We start from the raw sequence: 20,502 nt of genomic DNA, 5'->3' as shown, positions 1-20,502 counted from the left end.
TCCTGCTGGAGGAAACGGGCTCCGTTCCCCACCCAGGCCCCCCAGTGACTCGCAGAGACTCCATATTTGGGGAAAGACACCAAGTTGGAGCATTCTGCCAGGCGGCCGGAGCATTCCCCGCATGCTTGGGAGATGGAGCGGGTGGGCGGGGCTCGCTCTGGGGAACCAGCGGGAAAGGCCTTTTATGGACAGGACCACGAAGGCTCCCCGCCGGGACAGGACGGCAGACTGAGGCTGATCCTTCTGCACTGCGCCTGCCCTGCCCGAGTTTGAAGGGAGGAGACACTTCAAGAGGGTCCGCCAGAGAGAGGGAAGGGGCCAAGGGGAGGAGGGGAGGCCCGTCACTGAGGTTTGTAAGGAAAAGACCAGCCCCCTCTCCTCCTGGGCTTTAGCTCTGGTGGGAGATAGGAACTAACCTTGACTGAGGACTGACTACATGCCCTACATGCCCGATGCCTGGCAAATGCATTGTGAGAGCGTAATTGTCAGCACCATTTTACAGATGAGGAAACTGAGGTCAGAGGGCATCTCACCCAAGGCCACACAGTGAGTGGTAGAACCCAGGCATCCAACTGACCAGCCGCCAGCCCGCCCTGTGGGAGCAGGAGAGACTGCCAGCCCCCGCCCCTTCAGGCGCACCCGCTGCTCGGGCTGAGAGCTTTCTGCTGGGTGGGCCTAGGATCCTGTTCTCTAGGGTTCAGAGCAGCCGTCACCTGGTCCCCATCTAGAGGATCGCTGAGGCCAGCAGGGCCTGAGACCCAGCGCGGGGGCAGGAGGCTCAGGAGTGCAGGTGCCTCCCTCCGTCAGGAGCTGTCCCTGCTGATCCTGGAAGCCGCCGGACTCCCTCCCCCAGGAGGCAACCCGTGCAGATCTTGCTTGTCCCTGGCTTCAGGGGTCTCAGGAAGGATAAAAGGAGGGAAAGGAGAGACTTTGGAGGACTCTCGGCTGCCTGCTGAGGCACACGGCCCCACCCCCTCCATAGGGCGCCTGCTGAAAGGGGCGAGTCGGCACCTTACACTGCGGCACACCCAACACCAGCAGAGGGCGGGCACCAGTCAGCCCTCCCTCCCCGCCAAAGAAAACAGCTCCATCCCTGCCCCGGGACCCTGGTGGTGCAGAGCAATAGTGCCTCCCAGTGGTGTCTGTGGGAAGGAGCTGGGGATCTGCTTGTGTCCTGAATTCATGTCAACCTACCTTCCAGGTCATTTCAAAACCCTTCCTCTAGGAGCAAGTCTGCCCTGAATGTCCCCACTTAACCACTAGCCATCAATCTGTGTTCCCCGAGCGCCACCCCAGCCTTGATCACATGCCAGTCTGTAAAGCCAGGCCAGGCAGCACTGTGCCTGCAGCCATGGGGCACAGGTCGCTGTGGTTTGCCAGGAAGGGTGGGCATCTCCGGTGAGACAGTGTGGCGAAGGCTTGTTCACTCCTCTACGCTCTGCCCAGCACAGTGCCTGGCATGAAGCAGGCCCCTCGCCAACATTTACTGAGTTTATGCCACTCCTCAAAGGAGAGGAAGAACAGAGTCAAGGAGCTGGTTCCCACTGGGCCCGGGACCGGCACTGGAGAACGGAAGGCCGTGGTCCATCCCATCTCAGCATCTACACCCAGAGAGGGGAGCAAACAGGTCCAAGAACTGCGTCTGTTGTTTCTTTAATCGAATGCAGACTCGTTCATAGAAAACCAATGCAACCACAGCGTGGAGACAGACAGTAAACGGAGCTCTGAAAAGACCCGACCCACCCCCGCCCCAGCCCAGGCGGGCTGCGCACACATTGGGGAGAATAAAACATTCCCATCTCAAGGCAGGGCCTGGCCCGACTCCCCAGCCCTGGCATCTGCAGCAGACCAGGGAGGGCAGAGGGGGCCCAGGACCAGAGCAGCCAGGGTACCCAGAGCTGGGTTTGTTCAGTGTAAACTCCAAGGTGTCATACGCACGTGTGTGACCAACAGGACTTGGCTGACGACTGGCCGGAAACGAGCCAGCCCTGGGCCCAGAGCGAGACTGGGGTGAGGGGGCAGAGGGAAAGATCATGGCCTTCTCGAGCCCCCTCTACGATAGGCACTGGGCTCCTGCGAGGGTGCAGGAGGCAGGTGGGCTGGGCTCTTCGTGCCCTCCCTCCTTGGCCCCTGACATCCTTGGGCAATGTCAATGGCACTAATGCCCCCAGCTGGGGCTGGCAGGACGGAGGGCCCGGCCAGAAAAAGGAAGGAGGAGGGCGAGTTGCTTTTTCTTTCCAAACCTGGTGCTCACATCCGTCTGGGGCTGATGGAACAGGACGTGCCCTCGGAATCCAGGCCTCAGGTCAAAGGCAGTTCTCACATGAGCTGACCCTCACTGCCAGAGAGCCGCCAGGGCCCTTGGCAGGTCTTAGCACCATAAGCCTGGCACCAGCTGGCCAGTCCCCAAAATCCTACGCCCCGTCCATCTGGCAGTGATGGCAGCGAGGTACAACCCCGAAGAGCCGGGGGGCCCTGGTACAGGCCAGAGAATCGGGCCCAGACTGAGGCGCGAAGGCTTTGGGCTCCAGGCTGGGAGAAGGGAAGGACAGGTGGGATCGGAGGCATGACATGGGTAGGGCAACACTTCCCCCCTTTCCTCAGAGGAACAAACGGAGAGCCAAGGACAGGGGCCTTGGAAGGTGCCAACACTGATGAGAAAGCAGCAATTTGGCCAACATCTGGGGTTCCAGGGGAGGCCTCCTCCCCGGCAGGGGCAGCTGCAAGGCTCAAGGCCAGCCTGTGACTGTCCGGGGCCAAGCCTGGCCGGGCCGGGCCGGGGGATCCCGCAGCCACCGCACTGGGCAGGGAGGCAGAGGAGCGCGGCCCGGAGTGAAGCGCGGTGGCTCGGCTAGAAGACGTAGATCTTGTCCCGCTGCACGGTGTCCAGGTCGTCGTCCAGTGTCAGCAACACCTGGGGGGGCAGCTGAGTCAGGCACAGGATGGGAGCCTGCACCCTCCTCCCTCCCGACGGCCAGAGAGGCTCCCGTACCAGGAAGGACCCGAACATGGCGATGGAGGAGAGGAAGTGCCAGATGTCATGGTCATCGAAGAAGTCGAGGAGGATGCAGTCCCGATTGTGCTCCCTCGACTCGGCCGGCGTTTTCTGGGCAGGAACAGGGAGCGCTGCCTGCTGGCGCGGCCCTGCACCCCCTTCTACCTCCAGGGCCGCTCCCAGCCCAGGGGAACAGCGCTTTGTCCCCACCTCGCCCTCATCTCCCACATCTAAGACCCGGCTCCCCTTACAAATGCCTCCCTGCTTCTGCCTCTCCTCCTTCCCACTCGGACCTCCGCCCTCAGACTCTCCTCCCCTGGGTCTGGGAGCAGAGGGTGAGAGCTGGAGGTGCTGGACGCCTCCTAACAGCCCGCAGGGCCTCCAGGCTCCTTTCCTTCCCACAGCCCAGCTGTCAGGGGACAGCCCTGTCCGCAGCGACAGTGGCCGCGCACTCAGGTCTGTAACTTCTTTCCCGCAGACACCAGCTGGGCCTCAGGGTGCCTGGGCTCAGGCCACAGGGAGGACCGAGGGCCCTGCTCCGCCCTCGAGAGCCAGTGCTCACCCGACTCCCGTGCCTCCCACCTAGTTCTGCCTCTGCATCCCCACAGGTCACAGCGCCCGGGACACAGGGCCTTCCCCATCCCCAGGGTCTTGAAGGCCAAGAGCAAGACCTGCCTCTTCCAGGCAGTTTTCCTGGACCCTCGCTCCCGGGCCTGTCCTCTGCCCTTCGTGCCTCCCCTGCCGTCCTGCCAGGAGCCGCAGCCCCTCCCTGAACTAGAAGATCAAGCTCCTGCCTTGAGGCAGAGCCCAAACCAGACTCGACTCAGGTTACAGGACTGAAACCTGCCCCACGGCAGGTGCCCCGGAGGCAGAAGACAGAGCCACGCCCCACTGCACATCCTCGGGCGAGTCCCTCGGGCCCCCGGCCTCAGCTGCCTCACAGGCCCAGGGGCACGCCCAGCCCACGCAGGTTCACTGGCGGGAGGACTGAACAAGAAAGCTGCTGGGAAGTGAAGTGCTGCTGCGGGCGGGCCTCGGCTCAGGATGAGCCTGTGGGGGGACCCCCCCCAGCAGGGTGCCAGCTCACCTGCCAGGTGCTGAGTCCCTGGAAGAAGAAGAAGAGCGCGAAGCCCCAGACCACGGAGGTGCAGACGATGCAGAGCAGGGGGATGAGCTTGATTCTCTCCCCGCTCCGGAGCTGGGGGAGGAGGGGAGGGAGAGGGGAGAGCCGCCTGAGGGCCACTCCTCACCCCTTTCCTGGCGCCTCACACCATCACCTCTTCCAGTTGCCCAACTCAGCCTGCCCCACACGAGCAGCTGGGGTCCTCGCCGCTAACGGCCACCCTGCTGGGCCTCCCTGTGCCCAGGACCCTGTGCTGGCGGCGCCCTGGCCAGGCGGCCCTCTGTGCGGGGGCTCCTCTCACACTGGACGGCACAGACTCAGTGGGCCCCGCCTCCTCACCCCTCTGCACTGAAGTGCTAGTTGCCTGGGCCTCTCTTAGAACATGGACGGGGCTCAGCAAGTGGCCCCTAGACACAGCTGGTTCCCGGGGGACACATGCAAGAGCGTTAGCCCCCCTCCGCAAACCTCGCTGCACAGACAGGTGGGCCGAAGGCGGTCTCGGCGCTGCCCAGGCAGGCCCTGCCATCTCCCCCCGAGGCTGAGCAGCGGCCGCGCAGGCTCAGCCCTCACCTTCATAATGATGTAGAAGGCAAAGTAGAGGAGCAGGTTGCAGATGCCGATGGCCAACAGGTAGGAGGCAAAATCGTTGGGGCGCATGATGAGTCCGTAGGCAGCCCTGGCCAGAGGGAGGGAGCTGGTGAGGAGGGGATGGCCGGGCGAGGAGGGCCTGCCCTCAATCCTACTCCGTGGCTCACACTAACCTGGGGCTGGCTCAGCGGCCTACAGAGGACTCTAGAACCCCAGTGCCCACACCTCTCGTCAGCCCCCATTTCTCACACCCAAAGGTCTCCGCCGCCCACCCGCCAGCTGCCACAGACAGTGGCCAGACTCACAGCGACCAGTTGATGATGTTGCCCATGACCAGCAGCACCATGCGGTCCTAGAGGGAAGCAGAGACGGGCTGAGAGGGGAGAAGGCCCAGGTCGGTCCCCGCCACCCTGGGCCTCGGCTTCGCCCCTGCCTCCCTGCTCCTGGAGGGAAGGGAGCAGGTGGAAGGGGGCTGGGGAGCGTAGGTACCACGTAGAGGGGCCCGCTGCACTGCCGGATGCAGTCCGTGTAGAGCACGTGGAGGATGCGGCGGCAAATCCCCGAGTCTGCGAGAGAGAAGGTGCGCTTCTTTCCCGGCCCGGCTGCGCCCGCTGAGGCGGCCAGGGCCTTTGGAGGTCACCGCTGTGCGAGGCCTCTCTAATTCCTCACCCGGGGAGTCCTCCAGGCCCCAGTGAGAGGGCAGACCCAGGCCACAGCCCCTCACCCTGGAGGCCCCGTCCCACCCTGCCCTCACCCAGCTTCCAGCGGCCCATGTAATAGAGCTGTATGCTGAGGAGCAGGGTGGCAACGATGTGGATGACTGAGAAGACAATCCAGAACGCCGTGTTCCCTTTGCCGAAGACCTGCCGGGTGCCAAGGGCAGGGCTGAGGGACCGAAGGAAGCTGCTCCCCAGTCCACCTCCCTCTAGAGGTGGTGGGGGAGACGGGAGGAGCAGGGCCCTCTGTGGGCCAGGGAAGGGGCAATGCTCTGCTGCAGGAGGTGGAGAGGATGAAGAGGTAGAGAGGGGGAGGGGGCGGGAGGGGCGGGAGGGGAAGGAGGGGGGCACGGGAGGGGGGAGCGTGTGCGTGTGCAGGCCCAGAGCTGGTTCAGGCCTCACCACGCCCAGCACCGAGAAGAAGATGACCACGGCCAGGCATGCGTAAGCGCTGTAGGCGCTGGCGTTGATGTCCGGGTGCCGCTTCTGGTAGAGCTTGAGCATGCAGAGCCCGGCGATCATGTACATGAATGACGTGTCTGGGGGGGACGTGGCCGTGAGCTGCAGCGCCTCCACAAGGACCCCCGGCCCCACAACCAGAGTGAGAGCGCCCACCCCACCCGAGGCCAGAGTCAGCGGGTGGCGGGCTGGCGCTGGCCCTCCGGCCCTTCACTGTCCCCTCCCCACGCCCCGGCGCCCAACTGGCTGTCACCCAGTCTGACTTCCCGTCAGGGACCACATTGCAACGATGTTCATGTTCTGGAGGAAGGGTGAGGAATCAGCTGCTCCCCTGCAGCTGCTGCGCCCTGGGGACCCCGGGTGACGGGACGGTGCGACACGGGCAGGTCCCTGCTCTGGCTTCAGCCCCACTCACCAAACTGGAAGTTGGTATAGTTGGGGCAGACGTGGTAGCAGGCGCTCAGCAGGCCCTCCATCATGAGGGCTGTGCCCATGGCATAGAACAGGCCGAAGTGTTTGGGGATCCCACACTCCTGGTGGGGGGAGGGAAGGAGGGAAGGAGAGGGGTGAGGCAGGAAGGGAGAGCTCTGAGAGGAGCAGGCTGTGGGCGGCGGGGAGCAGGGAGGGCGGCCAGGCCGCAGGCTCCCACCAGGGCGTAGAGGTCATTGCGCAGCAGGGCCCGGTTGTGGTTGATCTCCCGCTGCAGGATGATGAGCAGGAAGAGCAGCCCCAGCAGGATGTACCCCAGGTTGCTGAGGATGTTGTTGAAAGCGCTAGGAGGGCACACAGGACACAGGCTCAGCCTCTCCCGGTCCAGGCAGGCGCACAGAGCCTGCCCCTGCAGGTCCCCCACCGGCCGGGGAGGGGCCTCCCAAGACGATCCCCACCTGAGGTTGCCCAGCGGGTGGGCGCAGAGGAAGTTGTAGTAGCAGATGTCCTGATTCCCTGTGACATTCACCACCTGCAGGCGGGGGAGGGGAGGGTGCCAAGCTCAGCCCCATGCCCTGGGGAGGAAGAGCCAGGCGCCAGCAGGGGCCGCCCCACCCCACTCTGCCACGGACAGGAAGTGCCCAAGGCCAGCAGGTATGTGCACAGGTACCCCAGGCCGTCCTCTTTGTGGCAGCCACTGTCAACTCTCTCGGGGGTGGCTGACCCCTGGGTGTGATGGTGACTGAAGTTCTGACTGAAGTACAGGGAAAAGGGAAGGGACTTTCATTGGGGGGGTGGGGAGGGGTGCCATCCCTGGGACTGTGCTGTCCCCATTTTGCAGATGAATAAACTGATGCTCAGGGAGATTAAGTGAATGGCTCAAGGTCACCCAGCTGGTTAAAGCTGGGATTTGAACCCAGTCCCGCGACCTCCGCCCTATGCTTGCTCCGGCCTGGGGAGCCAGCCCTGCTCACCGTCTGGTAGGTGATCACCAGCTGCACCACCGGGAGCGCATAGAAGACGGCGATGGTGGCGATGTTCCTGAGAGGGAGACGGCGGTGAGGCGGAAGGGCCCGAGGCCACCCCAGCCCACGTAATGGGAAGCCGTTCGCCCGTCCACTCACCAGAAGTAGATCTGGTACTTCTTCCGCAGAACACGTTTGTCCTTGCGCGCCAGGTCGGCCACACAGAGGTATTGCTGGGGAGAAGCTGGAGTGAGCCCCTCCCCCCACCAGGGGAGAGGGCCCGACAACGATGGGTAGGGTTCTGGGCCGCCCGCCGCTGCTGGCCCAGCAGCCCAGAAGAGTTGGTGTCAAGTCAGAATCTGTCCCGCCCCAGGGGGAGACCTCCTGGGCTGCACAGGAACTCTCCCTGCCGCAGGAGTCCCGAGCAGGGCCGCCCAGGCGCCAGACCTTAGTGTGAATGACAGACCTTGGTGTGAATGACAAACAGACCCTGGTGTGAATGACAGCTTGGAGCAAATGATTGACAGACCCTGGTGTGAATGACAGACCTGGAGTGAATGACTGACAGACCTTGGTGCCAATGACTGAGAGACCCTGGAGTGAATGACTGACTGACCCTGGTGTGAATGACAGACCTTGGTGTGAACGACAAGCAGACCCTGGTGTGAATGACAGCTTGGAGCGAATGATTGACAGACCCTGGTGTGAATGACAGACCTGGAGTGAATGACTGAGAGACCCTGGAGCGAATGACTGACTGACCCTGGTGTGAATGACAGACCTTGGTGCCAATGACTGAGAGACCCTGGAGTGAATGACTGACTGACCCTGGTGTGAATGACAGACCTTGGAACGAATGACCTTGGTGCCAATGACTGACTGACCTTGGTGCGAATGACGTTCTTGTCCGATTCGATGTCAGTCAGCGTGTCATAATCCTCCTCCTCCACGGAGCTCATGGAGTCCAGCCGCGGCCGCGTGCCCACAGGGTCCAGGGGGCGGTCTGGGGAGAGCAGGCAGGAGGGGTTCCCCATGGGCACGGAGCTTGGGGTCCATCCCCACCCACCTGGGCAATTGTCACAATTTCTAGGCAGAGGGAAGAGGCAATTGGGGCTCAGAGCCCTGGTGGGCTCAGGCCCTCGGGGAGGTACCAAATACTCCTAAGTCCTTGCGGGAACCAGCATGGGCTCTGCAGAGGCCACTATCTAGGGATGCGCCAGCCTGCCCCTCACTGAGTGAAGGCTCCCAGGCCAGGACGCCGCGCAGCCCCAGCCCCAGCCCCAGCCCCAGCCCCAGCCCCAAGCAGCAGGACTGAATCTGGCAGAAGTCATGCTGATTAGACGGCGCAGCTGAGTGGGTTCTGAGGAGGCACTGGGTGAAGACCAGTGGGCCGAGGGTGAGGCTGCTTCACCTGTCCTGTGCCCCCGCCTGACCAAGGCCCCGAGGCCAGGACATGCGCCCCTGCCCGAAGCCCTAGCCCAGGCCAGGGAGCCAGGGTGCTGGCAAATGTGACAGCAAACAGGACATCTGGCCGGGGGAGGGGTGCCAGCCCACCAGGCCTGCTCATCCCAGAACACACAGAGCAGGCGAGCGCGGGCATTAGAGGCGGCCATGCGCAAAGCTGCTCCCTGGCCCAGCCGAGGCCCGGGTGCCGCCCTGGCAGAGCTGATTGGCAGAGCAGCTCCTCCCCTCCCCACATCTACCCATGGCAATGCACAGCTGCCGCATCTGGCCAAAGGGAAGGCGCCGCTTGAACTGGTCGTGCCCTTCAAAGGAAAGGGAGAGTTACCAGGGAAGTGGAGCCCAGGAGGCAGGCCGAGGGGGGAGAGGGTGGGAGACAGCAGGCCTTCCCTGCCCCAGCGGCTGGCAGAGAGGCGACCGCCCACCGACAGGTGTCCAGGCGTTGCCGCGCCGCCCGGCCCACTCACCCTGGTAAGTGTAGGAGAGGTCCGCAGTGTCCATGCTGTCAGCCAGACCCTCGGTGGACCCGGAACAATTCTCTGCAGAACAGTAGCTGGTGAGGACGGGCCTCAGGGAGGGCGGTGCTGGGCTCTCAGGAGGCTGGCCCCCACGTGCCCCGTGGAGGTGGCAGCCTCGGAAACAGTGGGAGTGGCCAGCACAGTCGCTGGCACTGACACATACCGAAGGAGCCATAGTTGTAACCATCATAAGAGGAGCTGCCAGGGAAGGGGTCAGCCAGGACCCGAGGGTGACCTGCAACGAGACATCAAGGTCCCCTCAGCCCTGGGAGCAGAGGCCGAAAGCCATGGAGGAGAGACACAGAGGAGCCACGGCAGCAGCAAGGACAAGCAGCGATCCCAGCAAACAGCTCACCCCCCCCCCGCCGCCCCGCCCTCCTCCCTGTGTGTCCCCACTGGAACCTCGCCACCCTGGCCCTCCACGAGGGAGAGATACCAAGGAACAGATGTGTCTGAACTGCCAGCAGCAAGGACGGACAGCATGCCTGCCAGGCCCCCAGCACCGTGTGCCCCTGTCCCACTCTGGGCTCCAGCCCCTCTGCTTACCAAGGAGAGAAGCTGAGAGGGAAGGTCCCAAGCAGGAGGGAGGACAGAGAGGAATGGCAGGAAGGAAGAGAGAACGGAGGGTTAATAATCCCCGAGATGTGAGCCCCAGTGTCTGTGGCAGACCCGAGAATGGTCAGGTGGCAGCCTTCAGACAAGCGTGGCAGGGACAGCAGGCACAGTGGCCCAGCCCAACCTGAATATCCGGAAGCCGCAGACAGCCGCCTCTGACCCTGAGGGAGCCACCCACAACCCAAAACACACAGCACTCTGCCCTCCCACCCCGGCCCTCCAGTACCGCTTTCCGGGCAGGCTCGGTCCACCGCCAGCAGCAGGGTCTTCTTCCTCTGCCTGCAGGGACAGAACCCAGAGGCAAACCCGCGGGGGAGGACAGGGTCCTCCACCCTCCCCACCCCATGGCCCTGTCCTTCATTCATGATCCTATGGTTCTTCCAGGCTGGGAAGCAAGGTGGGGTCTCCCTGCTTGGAAAGGCTGAGAGCAGGGGCTGGTTTCCAGAGGAAAGGCCCCTGGCCCACAGACCTCACAGGGCCTGCTTTCTTCTTCCCTGGGGACGGCGTGGAGGACGGCCCTGCGCTGGCTCAGACCCTGCCAGGCATCTCCCCACAACCCGCCCCCCGGGCCCCAGAGCAGAGGGCCCAGCAGTTCCTCCTTACCTCCAGTTCTCCCAGCAGGCCAGGAGGATGGTCAGCAGGTAGAAGGAGAGAAAGATGCCCAGGCAGAAGAGCATCCCAGCCACGTAGGCCTCAGCTGTTGGAAGGAAGCAGGATGCCGAGCACACCAATCACGGCGCCCAGGGCCCAGCGAACTCTCACCACTTCTCCCCTCAAACGCTAAGGCCCAGCCAGGGTGCACAACTGGCCGCTCCCCGAATCCATCACGCCCCACCTCGGCTCCTGCCTGCGCTCCTGTGGCTCCCTCTGCAAGAACTCTCCCTCTACTTCTTCCTCACATCTCCCCCGGGACTTAACCTTCAACACACAGCCCGGATCCTCTAGGAATCGGCCTCTGTCCTGCCCACAGTGACCTCGCAGCAGCGGCTCCCGCCCTCTAGGAGGCGCTCCCCAGGGATGCAGCTGGAGCACCTGGCACACAGATGTGCTCCACAAATATTTGCTGAATAAAGAATCCACATAGGAGAGGCAGCGTCTTCCCTCCACCTCACCCTCCTGCTTTTACCTCCCTCTTTCTCATTACAAAGGGCCCGTTCCATCCTCAGTAAATATTTATTGAGCATGACTAAGAGGCCGGTACTTCCTACCAATTGCACTAAACTTCACAACTCAGTGAGATCACAGGGACAGACCCTATTACCCCTGTCACAGAGATAAGGAAACTGAGGCCCAAAGAGATGACCCTGCTGCTAAGTGGCACAGAGAAAACCAGACTCAGCATGATGCTCTTTAGTCATGGACTTTGCACCAAGTTTTATTGGGACTCACCTCGGGCCCTCCCATCATGAAGCCTACCAAGAACACGGCCCCCTTCCCACTGGCAGCCTGGCTGAGTAGGCCTCATCCCCCTTCCCACCCCTGGCTGAGAGGAAGAGCCGCAGGCCAGGCCAAACCCTCAGCCACCCACACTCACATGTGACTGCTTGAGACACCAGCACGGACAGGGTTTTCTGGCGGTGCCCTTGATCAACCGGTTCATCTGGAAATAAAATGTCAAACTGGCAAACAGAGTTGCCTGAAGCTTGGCCAGAGCGGGTGGGACCAGCCCTGGGGGAGTCTGGGGCCAAACACCGGTTCCCACCGGCCCACAGGTCAGCCACACAGGCTCCTCTGCCTCCCAGGAAGGGGCCACGCCCTCCCCGCCGGCCAGGCCCGGGACAGAGTCACCTTCCACAAAGGGGTAGAAGGGCAAGGAGCCCCCGCAGGCCTGGTCTTCCGTCTTCACCACCACCACCACGTAGAAGCTGTTACTGGGGAAGTCTTTGCGCTGCAGGATGGCGACGATGACATCATCACCACCATCGTCATGGGATCATCAATGTCATCATCAACACCATCCTTTCCTGAAATTCCTACTTTGGGCCAGAAATTATGCTAACCTCTCTTTATATGTTATTTTACTCAATCCTCCCAAAGGTCCTAATGAGACAGCATCATCATTATTGCTGCTGGACAGGCTCGGACGTTAGCTTAGGGTCACGCTGCCAGTAAGTGGTAGAGCCACGATTATTTGACTCCAAATCCTAAGCCCAAAGCCGGGCGAGCAAATGTGTGTCCCCCCATCACGGAGCCCAGGGAGGCCCCATTAAAGGCGGGGTGTCGGCAGGGCAAGTGGCGGGCCACACTGCCTCCGGCAGCTACATGACCGACCGAATGTCACGACACACGGCGCCCCGCCCTGTGCCGGCGTCGGCTCCGCCCTCAGCACGTGCAGGCACAAAGCTTCAGCGAGGCCCTTTCCTCTCCTTACTTCCACCAGTGAATGAAGAGGCCATGACAGCCAGAGGGGCGTGCTGCTCTTTCCTGTCCCAAAGGCAGCTGGGATTCTGCTTCGACCCCAAGTCTCAGGGACCAGTGGGCCGAGACTCAGTCTTGTGGGCAAGGGAGGGTGGGGCAAGGGGAGGGGAGCAGGGGTCTGGAAAGCCAATCCCCAGACACCTCTCGCCGGCCCATGTGCGTCCCTACCTGCACGGTGATGGCTGCCTTCTTGGTCATGGTCTGGTACATGCCGATGAAGGCCACGTTGTTGTCCAGGTCATAGACAGGGCACTACAGAGGGGGCAGCAGATGCAGGGCCTGGGCCGTGTCCCCTCTCGGCAGCAGCCCTGCCACCACTGGTGGAGTGTACGAGGACAGGGCACTTACCAGGACATCCTGGATAGAGATGACCGAGCAGGGGAAGGCCTTGTTCGAGGTCACCTTGACAATCACCGAGTCTACTCCCTCCGGAAACTCATACTTGAAGTACTGAGGGCGGAGGGAGAGCACCGGGTGAGCCGTCTCGGGAGGATGCCCCTCTGCCCTCTGGAAGGGACCATGTGAGAGGCCTTGACTCTCAGCAGCCGCCCTGTCTGGACACCCTCTTGTTGACTTCAGCTGGTCCCTCTGGACAGGGCCCGAGAAGCAGGCGGGAGGGAGGACACAGACCCCCGTCGCCGCACTTGCCGTGCCCCGTCCCGTTACCACCTTGGGGCCAGAGCCTCTGCTTCCAGGCTGTCCAGGGCGAGTCCAGCCAACGTGAAACTCCCCGAAGACCACCAGCCACTCCCACTTCCCCACGTCCCCACTTATTCTCTCCAGGGGCAGTCAACAGGGACCTTACCTGAGGCTGCGCTGCTGTTGTATTGAAGCTAAAGAGCTCCCCGGTCCTGTCGGGCAGAGAAGAGCCCCCAAGGTTACCTCAAAGCTTAGGAAGGAGGCCAGTCCCACAGTCCCCTCGCTCTCCCCTGCAGACCTGAGCACGAAGTCGTCCATTCGGCTGACCTGCAGCTGGTACCTGGTGTTGACTGGCGACAGGGTGGACACATCCACGTAGAAGAACTGGACCTCAGACTCGTTCTTGGTGGGGGGCTGACACAGCGTTCGCTCCACCTTCTGGTAGAGGTACTTGCGCTGAAACCTATGACCCAAAGCAGAGTCGGGACGTGACTACTGTCCCACCCAGCACGTGACTGCAGGGGAACAAGGCCCATTCCTCCACGCTGGTTCCCTACCACCCCTGCCCTTGCCCGCTCCAGGTTGACAGACTCTGGTGGTTGGCTTGGCCTCATGCCATTGACCAGCCTCCTGGTCTGGGACGGAGAAGAGAAACAGAGGGGCTCCTGGGTGGTCGGAGGCCCCAGAGAGGGACTTGGGTGAGGCTCTAGGCAAGGCCTCACCTGGGCCTCCCCCGCCCCGATGCCCAGGTCCTACTCACAGCCCTCGCAGGATGAGGGGCACCTGGAAGGACACCACGGCCTCCTTCTGGCGGACCACGAACAGCAAGGGCGCCCCCTTCGTCTTGTTGAGGACGTTCACGGACACACGCACACCTTCCGTCTGCAGTGAGACGGCGATGCCTCAGCGAAGCCGTGGGCACCACCGCTGCCCCCGCACTCAGGCCCCCAGAGACTAGCCCTGCCCTGCCTCCTGTCTGTCCCTTCCCCATCCTGGTCAGGCTGGGGAGCTCGCCAAGCCCCTTCTTCTGCCAGGGCAGCCGCTGGTCTACGGGGGCTGGTGCTGCTTAGTGGAGGCTGTGGAAGAGGCGAGCTCTGGACGGCAGGTCCGGCCCGGCAGCAGGACCTAAGCAAGTGCAGGGCCTCACTTCCCACCAGGAAACACAATGGAGATCTTGGGCACCTCCGGGTGTCCCATTCCTGCCCAGGCTCACGGGATGCTACACATGTGTGCACCCCTGCGCGCGTGCACACGTACACACACACACACACACACACACACGCACGGGGGAGCAAAAAATGCTTCTCAACTTTCTTCCTCAGGAGCCAGAAGCTCCAATTCAACAACTAATCAGCAGTTGGGCAGGTGAACACACAGGGACTGTTGAAAGCCAAGAAAGCGAAACTGTCCGCGGCTCAGACCAAGGGGCGGGGCTGTGGGAAGTCCATTCCCATCGCTGAGCCTCAGCTTCCTCCTCTATAAAATGGAGACACGCTCACGCTGGGTGCTACAAAGGATGTAAGACAGCGCGATTTAAGGGAAAATATAAAACTAAGTAAACCCCGTGGATCTTGTCACTGGACTGCTGAAGCCCGAGCCCTAGGGCAGCCTTTCTCAGGGGGACAGAGGCCACACCTCGGAGGGTAACCCAGGCCCCCGAGGCAGATCCTGGCCTGTCACAGCAACCAAATGCCTCCCCATCCTGAAAACAACTCAGGTTCCCATGCTCAACGCCACTGCTCCCCAGTAAATGCGTCACGGAGAGAGCTGGGCAGGAGACCACACAGCCAGGCAGCAAGAAGTCTCCAAATTTCAGCTCTAACTTCCCAGCCCCAGCCAAGCCCATGCTCACCCCCCCCCACCCCACCCCCGCTGGGGCAGAAAGGAAAGTGAAGTCCGGCTGAGCTGTATTCCCACAGCAGACAAGCCCTCTCTCCTCCCACCCACCTAGGAGCTGCCTGCACTCCACCTGGCCGCCGCTGCCCCTCCCGCCTGGGCAGCACCTGCCTTTCAGCTGGAGCCGGTCTCACCCGGGATCTCAGGCCCAGCCCCGTGCAAGCCCGCTCCTCGCTCAGCACCGACCCCGCGGGGCTACCCGGTGCAGGTTGCGGGGCAGGGCGGCCGGTCCCGCTCAGACCGCATCTGGAGGAAGGAAGGTTAGCGGGGAGCTGGGGACCAGACAACTTCAGACCCTGTCCGGTGGGAGCTTGCGAGAAACCTCGGCGGCAAAGGGAGGGCTGGTCGCCGGGCTCGCGGCGGCGGGGAGGGGAGGGGGTCAGCCCCGCGGGGCGGCGGTCGGGGGCGGCCCTCACCCGGTTGCGGGTCACCGTGTGGTTGAAGGTGTAGATGTTGACCAGCTCGCCGTTGACTTCGTCCATGTAGAGGTGCTCAAACTCGGCGTCCTTCTGCGACACGTTCTTGGGCCCCAGCAGCCCCAGGTGGCCGTGGACCGACGCCGCCAGGAGCGCCAGGAGGGGCAGGCGCAGGGCGAACATGGCCCCGGCAGGGCAGCGGCGGCCGGCGGCAGCACTCCTCTGGGACAGGTCGCGGCTCCGGCCGCAGCCTCCACCATCGCCCCAGGACCAGAACTTTAACCCCGGCTGAGATTAGGAAACGTCCCTCCCGGGCCGCCGCGGCGCTGCCCGGGCACCGGCGGGCGGGGCGGGAGGCGGGGAGGGGCCGGGCCGCGGGAGGCCGGGTCGCGAGGGGCTGAGCGTGGCTCGGAGACCCCGCGGCGCCCGCCGGGGGAGCGAGGGACGGTCGGTTGCTGGGAGCCCGGAGACGCCGGACGGAGGCGGAGGGCGGGAGCCGGCGGCGAGTGGCCGCGAAGGGAGGAGGTCCGAGCGGGGGTGGTAGTCACCCGACGCCGCGCCGCCCGGAGAGTGGCCCGGAGTGCGGGCCCTTTAAGGGCAGGCGGGCCCCGCGGCGCCGCGCCCGGAACTAGGGACGGCGTGCGGCGCCGCGAAGCGGTAAACAGCCGGGCTGGCGGCCCGCCGGTGACGTCAGGGGAAACTGACACAGATTTAAAGGGCCAGGTTCCGGATTGCGCCTTAAAGGGGCCGCAGAACTCCAGCTGGAAGCCTTCGGTTGATTCCTTTGCCGCTACGGCCTCTTCTTACGCTCTGCTGCCCTTCCCCGGAAGCTCACTTTGGATAGATCTCCAAGTGTTGGAGTCTTGTTAACAATTCTCTTTGCTCAAACTTAGGGATGGGATTCCCTACGCCCACGCCCGCTGCCATGACCACTAACGTCGTCACCCCTGGACCATTTTCCCTCCTGGAATCTTACGAAGAACTCAGAGACTTAGGAAACAGGACGGTCGCCTTGACGGCGGAGGGGTAATGGAGACCGACTGCAGGAGGGGCCCTGGTGCAACCTGACCTCCCACGCAGCGGCCTCACAGTTTGGGAGACGCCTTCCTGCCCACGGGCTTTCTCTTCTCCACGGAGGCAGCTACAAAGCTCGTGGCAAGATAGTGACTTTCAGTGTAAACTGGTGAAAACTTTTCTACAAAATATTTTGGCTTGTGTTTCAAGAAGCTTAAAGAGCTTTATACTCTTTGACCCAGCAATTCCATTTCTGGGATTCTATAGTAAGGAAATACAGATAAAAATGTGTAGGCAGCTACCCTTATCATAGTGTTATTTATAATATAAATATAAAGCATAAAAGAAACACCTTAAATGTCCATAATGCGGGAGTGGTTAAATGCACTATTATCATGAAGCCATTGAAAATGATGTGTAAGACTGACATGTAAGTAGATAATTCACAATATACTATATAAACTGTATGGTTCCAAAATACATGGGCATAGAAAAACGTTGAAAAAAATGCATAAAATTTAGCAAGATTATCTTTGAACAGAAAAGTACCCCTCCCAAAGAAAAATTAGAACAGTAACTGGCACATTGTAGGAGTCCATTCAATATTCAGTGCAGAAATATTGGTCATCAGGTAAAATAGTCCTCATTGGAACAATGCCCAGCTAGTAAGGTGGGGGCAAGGGTGAGGCTGTTGGAATCTTGAAGGAGAGAACTCTGACAAACCACTGGCCCAGGTGGCTTCATCAGGGTGTCTGACAACTTCAGAGGTGGCCACTGTACATTTATTTTCCTTTAAACATATGAAGTGGGAGAATTAGCACTGGCCCTACCCAGAAGCAAGCTGCAGGGGCTGAAGAACCTTAGAAAGTCAGACCGAAGAACCTTTGCAGACGCCTGGGCCAACCCTGCATTTGACAGGTAAGTAGGGTAAAGCCTAGAAAAGGACAGCTCGTGAGTCGCCCACTAGCCCCGTCTCCTGAGGCTTGGTCCAGCACCCTTTCCAGCACATCTAGGCAGACCTGAATTGGAGGGCACTGAGTAACAAGAGGCGTCATAAGGAGCCTTCCATGCAGCCAGCAGCCCAGTTTGGAGAGTCAGTGTAAGACTTCCATATCTCGCCGAAACTGGTTTGGCTCAGTGGATAGAGCGTTGGTCTGCGGACTGAAGGGTCCCAGGTTCGATTCCGGTCAGGGGCATGTACATTGGTGCGGGCACATCCCCGGTGGGGGGTGTGCAGAAGGCAGCTGGTTGATGTTTCTCTCTCATCGATGTTTCTAGCTCTCTATCCCTCTCCCTTCCTTTCTGTAAAAAATCAATAAAATATATTAAAAAAAAAAAGACTTCCATATCCCAACTGGACTCCACTCTCTCCTTCACTGTGCCCCTCATCTCGCTGTAAACCTGGAACTCTTAAGAAAGACGCACACCACTTAGCCTGATGTAACCTAACTTGTTTATGATGTGCCTGGAACTTTCCTGGGAGCTGTGAGAACATAGAGTCTCTGCTATAGGATGGTTGGTGCTGTGACCACATTGAATAAGCCCAGGCTGGGGGTGGGGAACCTGGGGAGAAGCATTCCAAGTCTATCTCAGGCTTTTCTAACAAAATGTGCCCAGGCCTGTTTATACTGCAAATCCAGACACTACTTACAGTTATTGAATCCGTTTCTGGGGGCGGAGCCCATGCAACTGTATTTTTAGCTAGCACTCCGGAAGTTTGCTATGTACAGTGAATTCTGAGAACCACTGCTTTGGGGCCAAACGATCGTGAACTACCAGTATTTCTGTTTGTCCCCTTTCTCCTGGCAGTGTCTTGGGAGAAGTCTATTCAAATAAATCCAGAGGGGATGCTTCCCTTTTGCAAAATCTCAACGTCCTAACCTTTGAACCCTCAGCACCATGAGTATTCAGATAGGAGGGCAGCAACCCCGGATTTTCTTCCTGTTTTCAAGGGGTAGGCCTTTCTTCAGCCTGGCTCTCCCACCCCCCACGCAGGGAACAGCCAGCAACCCAGTTGTGAATAGGCCCTTTCTGAGGTCTGGCAGCCCTGAGTGGAGAGAGAGCCTTTTTGTTGCCTGTAGCGTCAACATAAAAGGGCAGTGCTCCGCCTCAAAGGGAAGGCAAGGCCTCAGGAAGCTCCTTGGCCCTCTGTGCAGGTCCAAGCTACTGCATTCTCCCACATTATGTAAAAAGCCCAATGCCAGCCCTGGTGAAGGGGGCAGGGTGGGTCACAAGGCTCAGGCAACTTTCTTCTATTCCCTGTGGGCCATCCTTCCCAGCCAGAGTAGAAAAAGGACCTAGGGAATGGGACCATTCAGCAGGCAGCTGACAAGGTTCCCAGCTTTGCATGGGTCTGGCTCCATCCTCAGCCACAGGGTTTCAAGGCTGGAGCAAGAGGACAGGAAGAAAAGCTTCCCCTGGGTCGGGGGTACTGTTAAACGACCTGAAGGCGGCAGGAAGAGCAGGCACAGTAAGAATCACAGTAAAGGGTTAGCTGCATCCCATCAGTCATTTAGGAACCTGGGGGTTAGGGAGTGGCTACGCTTGTGGGTCAGGGGCAGAATCAAACCGCACTTTAAAATTAAGTAATGGTTAACTTTAACCCAGAGAAAACCAACCCCTCTGGGAAAAAATGGACTTGAAGTTCCCTGTTTTCATTGTGGCCATAAAAAGGGCTCCGTTTATCTACTTGGAGCGCAAATAAAAATACCCTGGGCACAGGCAGCCCTGGCAGCGAGGACAGCACTCCTTCCCGTCCTGCAAGTTCACTTTTCCCAGGCTGCCCTTGTATCTTCCCTTCAGGAGCTGTGAACACTGGATGCATATAGATTGGGAATCAGCTGAAGAGACAGTGAACTGTCTTTCTGGGGATAAGGTCTCAAACATGTCACACAGCTTCATGGTATTACGGAAAAAGTAAGGACTTCATCAGAAAGGTGTAGGTTTAAAGCCCTGCATTGCACATCTTAGGCAAACCAAACTTTTTATTAAAAATTTATTTTAGTTTATTATTTTTTAGAGAGAGATAAACATCCATGAGAGAAACATAATCGAATGGCTGCCTCCTGCATGCCCCTCCCTGGGGATGGAGCCGCAACCCAGGCATGTGCCCTGACCTGGAATCAAACCGTGATCTCTCTGTTCCTGGGTCGATGCTCAACCACTGAGCCACATCAGCCGGGCAAATCAAACTTTCTGAGCCTTCAGGAGCCATGTCTCATCTCCACTGTCCTGAATGCCACATCGCAGAGCTGGACTTAGTGGCATTCATCATCCTGAACGACTGTCTAGGAGATGAATCAAGAGAGAGCAGTTTTGACTAAATGGGCAGGACTTTCTGCCAGGGACATTAGCCACTTTCCATCTCCTAAACCGGGCTTTCCCATCTGACCAGGACATAGATGCAGGCCCTCGTCTGCTTCCCTGTGGCCATGTGATGGAACCAACATCAGAGCTTTCCAGAAAATGAGGCTGCTCATCAGGTTGCTGAAAACAAGCTGATAAATAATTGATCAACTCAATCTGTGTCTCCAAAGATCACTGATAACAATGAGCCAGCCATCCTCCTGTTTCAAGCAAGCATGGGTCTCCAGCTAGGAATCAGAAGGTGCAGCCGAGAGCCTGTTAGATACTCCTCCTCTCTGGTTGTACCTGGAGATCATGTGGAGCCCCAGCCGCTTGGCTGAGTGGATAGAATGTCGGCCCCGGGAATGAAGGATCTAGAGTTTGATTCTGGCCAAAGGGCACATACCTCAGTTGCAGGCTTGATCCAGACCCTGGTCAGGGCAAGTGCAGGAGGCAAACAATCTATATGTTTCTCTCACATTGATGTGGCTCTCCTTCTCCCTTCCCCTCTCTCTAAAAATCAATGGAAAAATAGCCTCAGGTGAGGGTTAACAAAAAATAAAAATAAAAATCATGTGCAGCTACCTAGTTTATTCAAAGTTGTTCTTCATAATAAAGAGTCCCCTCTCTTCACGCTCAGATACAGGCCACATCCCATAGCTTCTTGTGTGTTTCACTGGTCCTCAGAGTCTTCCCCAAAGTTATTTTCTTATTCACAATACCTTTGTTCCTCTGAACCAGCCAAGCTTTTTCTTCGAGCTTCACTTTTCCTATAAAACTATCTGTATTAATTCCGTCTGGTGATACTCAAAAAATTCCAGAAAATGTCTCAAAAATGTTTGTAATAGGTCTGTACTGCACCTTTCTGTTATTCTCAAGTGAGTTTTGTTTGCCCTTATTTATCA

General features: G+C 59.8%; 1 protein-coding gene across 2 annotated transcripts; it reads right to left on the bottom strand.

The window, feature by feature from the left end:
* Positions 1-1,637: 1,637 nt before the first annotated feature.
* SIDT2 (SID1 transmembrane family member 2) lies at positions 1,638-15,880 on the bottom strand. 2 transcript variants are annotated; one of them, XM_079789396.1, is made up of 27 exons: positions 15,239-15,880; positions 13,687-13,808; positions 13,225-13,389; positions 13,093-13,138; positions 12,636-12,737; positions 12,456-12,539; positions 11,658-11,757; positions 11,404-11,469; positions 10,473-10,566; positions 10,096-10,148; positions 9,418-9,489; positions 9,204-9,275; positions 8,979-9,041; positions 8,160-8,278; positions 7,435-7,508; positions 7,285-7,351; positions 6,769-6,842; positions 6,531-6,654; positions 6,297-6,414; positions 5,825-5,961; positions 5,461-5,569; positions 5,196-5,272; positions 5,012-5,058; positions 4,689-4,794; positions 4,083-4,193; positions 2,993-3,106; positions 1,638-2,914 (listed from the first exon to the last, which is right to left on the bottom strand). In XM_079789396.1, exons 1-27 carry the CDS (start codon positions 15,419-15,421, stop codon positions 2,852-2,854), a joined length of 2,562 nt encoding a protein of 853 aa, XP_079645522.1. In that variant the 5' UTR covers positions 15,422-15,880; the 3' UTR covers positions 1,638-2,851. The 2 variants fall into 2 exon arrangements, with proteins under 2 accessions (XP_079645522.1, XP_079645523.1); XM_079789397.1 differs by lacking the exon at positions 8,979-9,041 and having other exon boundaries at positions 15,239-15,879.
* Between the last annotated feature and the right edge of the window lie 4,622 nt (positions 15,881-20,502).

The sequence above is a fragment of the Cnephaeus nilssonii genome (assembly GCF_951640355.1).
Source record: "Cnephaeus nilssonii genome assembly, chromosome: 13".
NCBI classification, from domain to species: Eukaryota; Metazoa; Chordata; class Mammalia; order Chiroptera; family Vespertilionidae; genus Cnephaeus; species Cnephaeus nilssonii.
The sequence above is the reverse complement of the archived record's forward strand: the minus strand, read 5'-3'. Positions and strand labels throughout refer to the sequence as shown.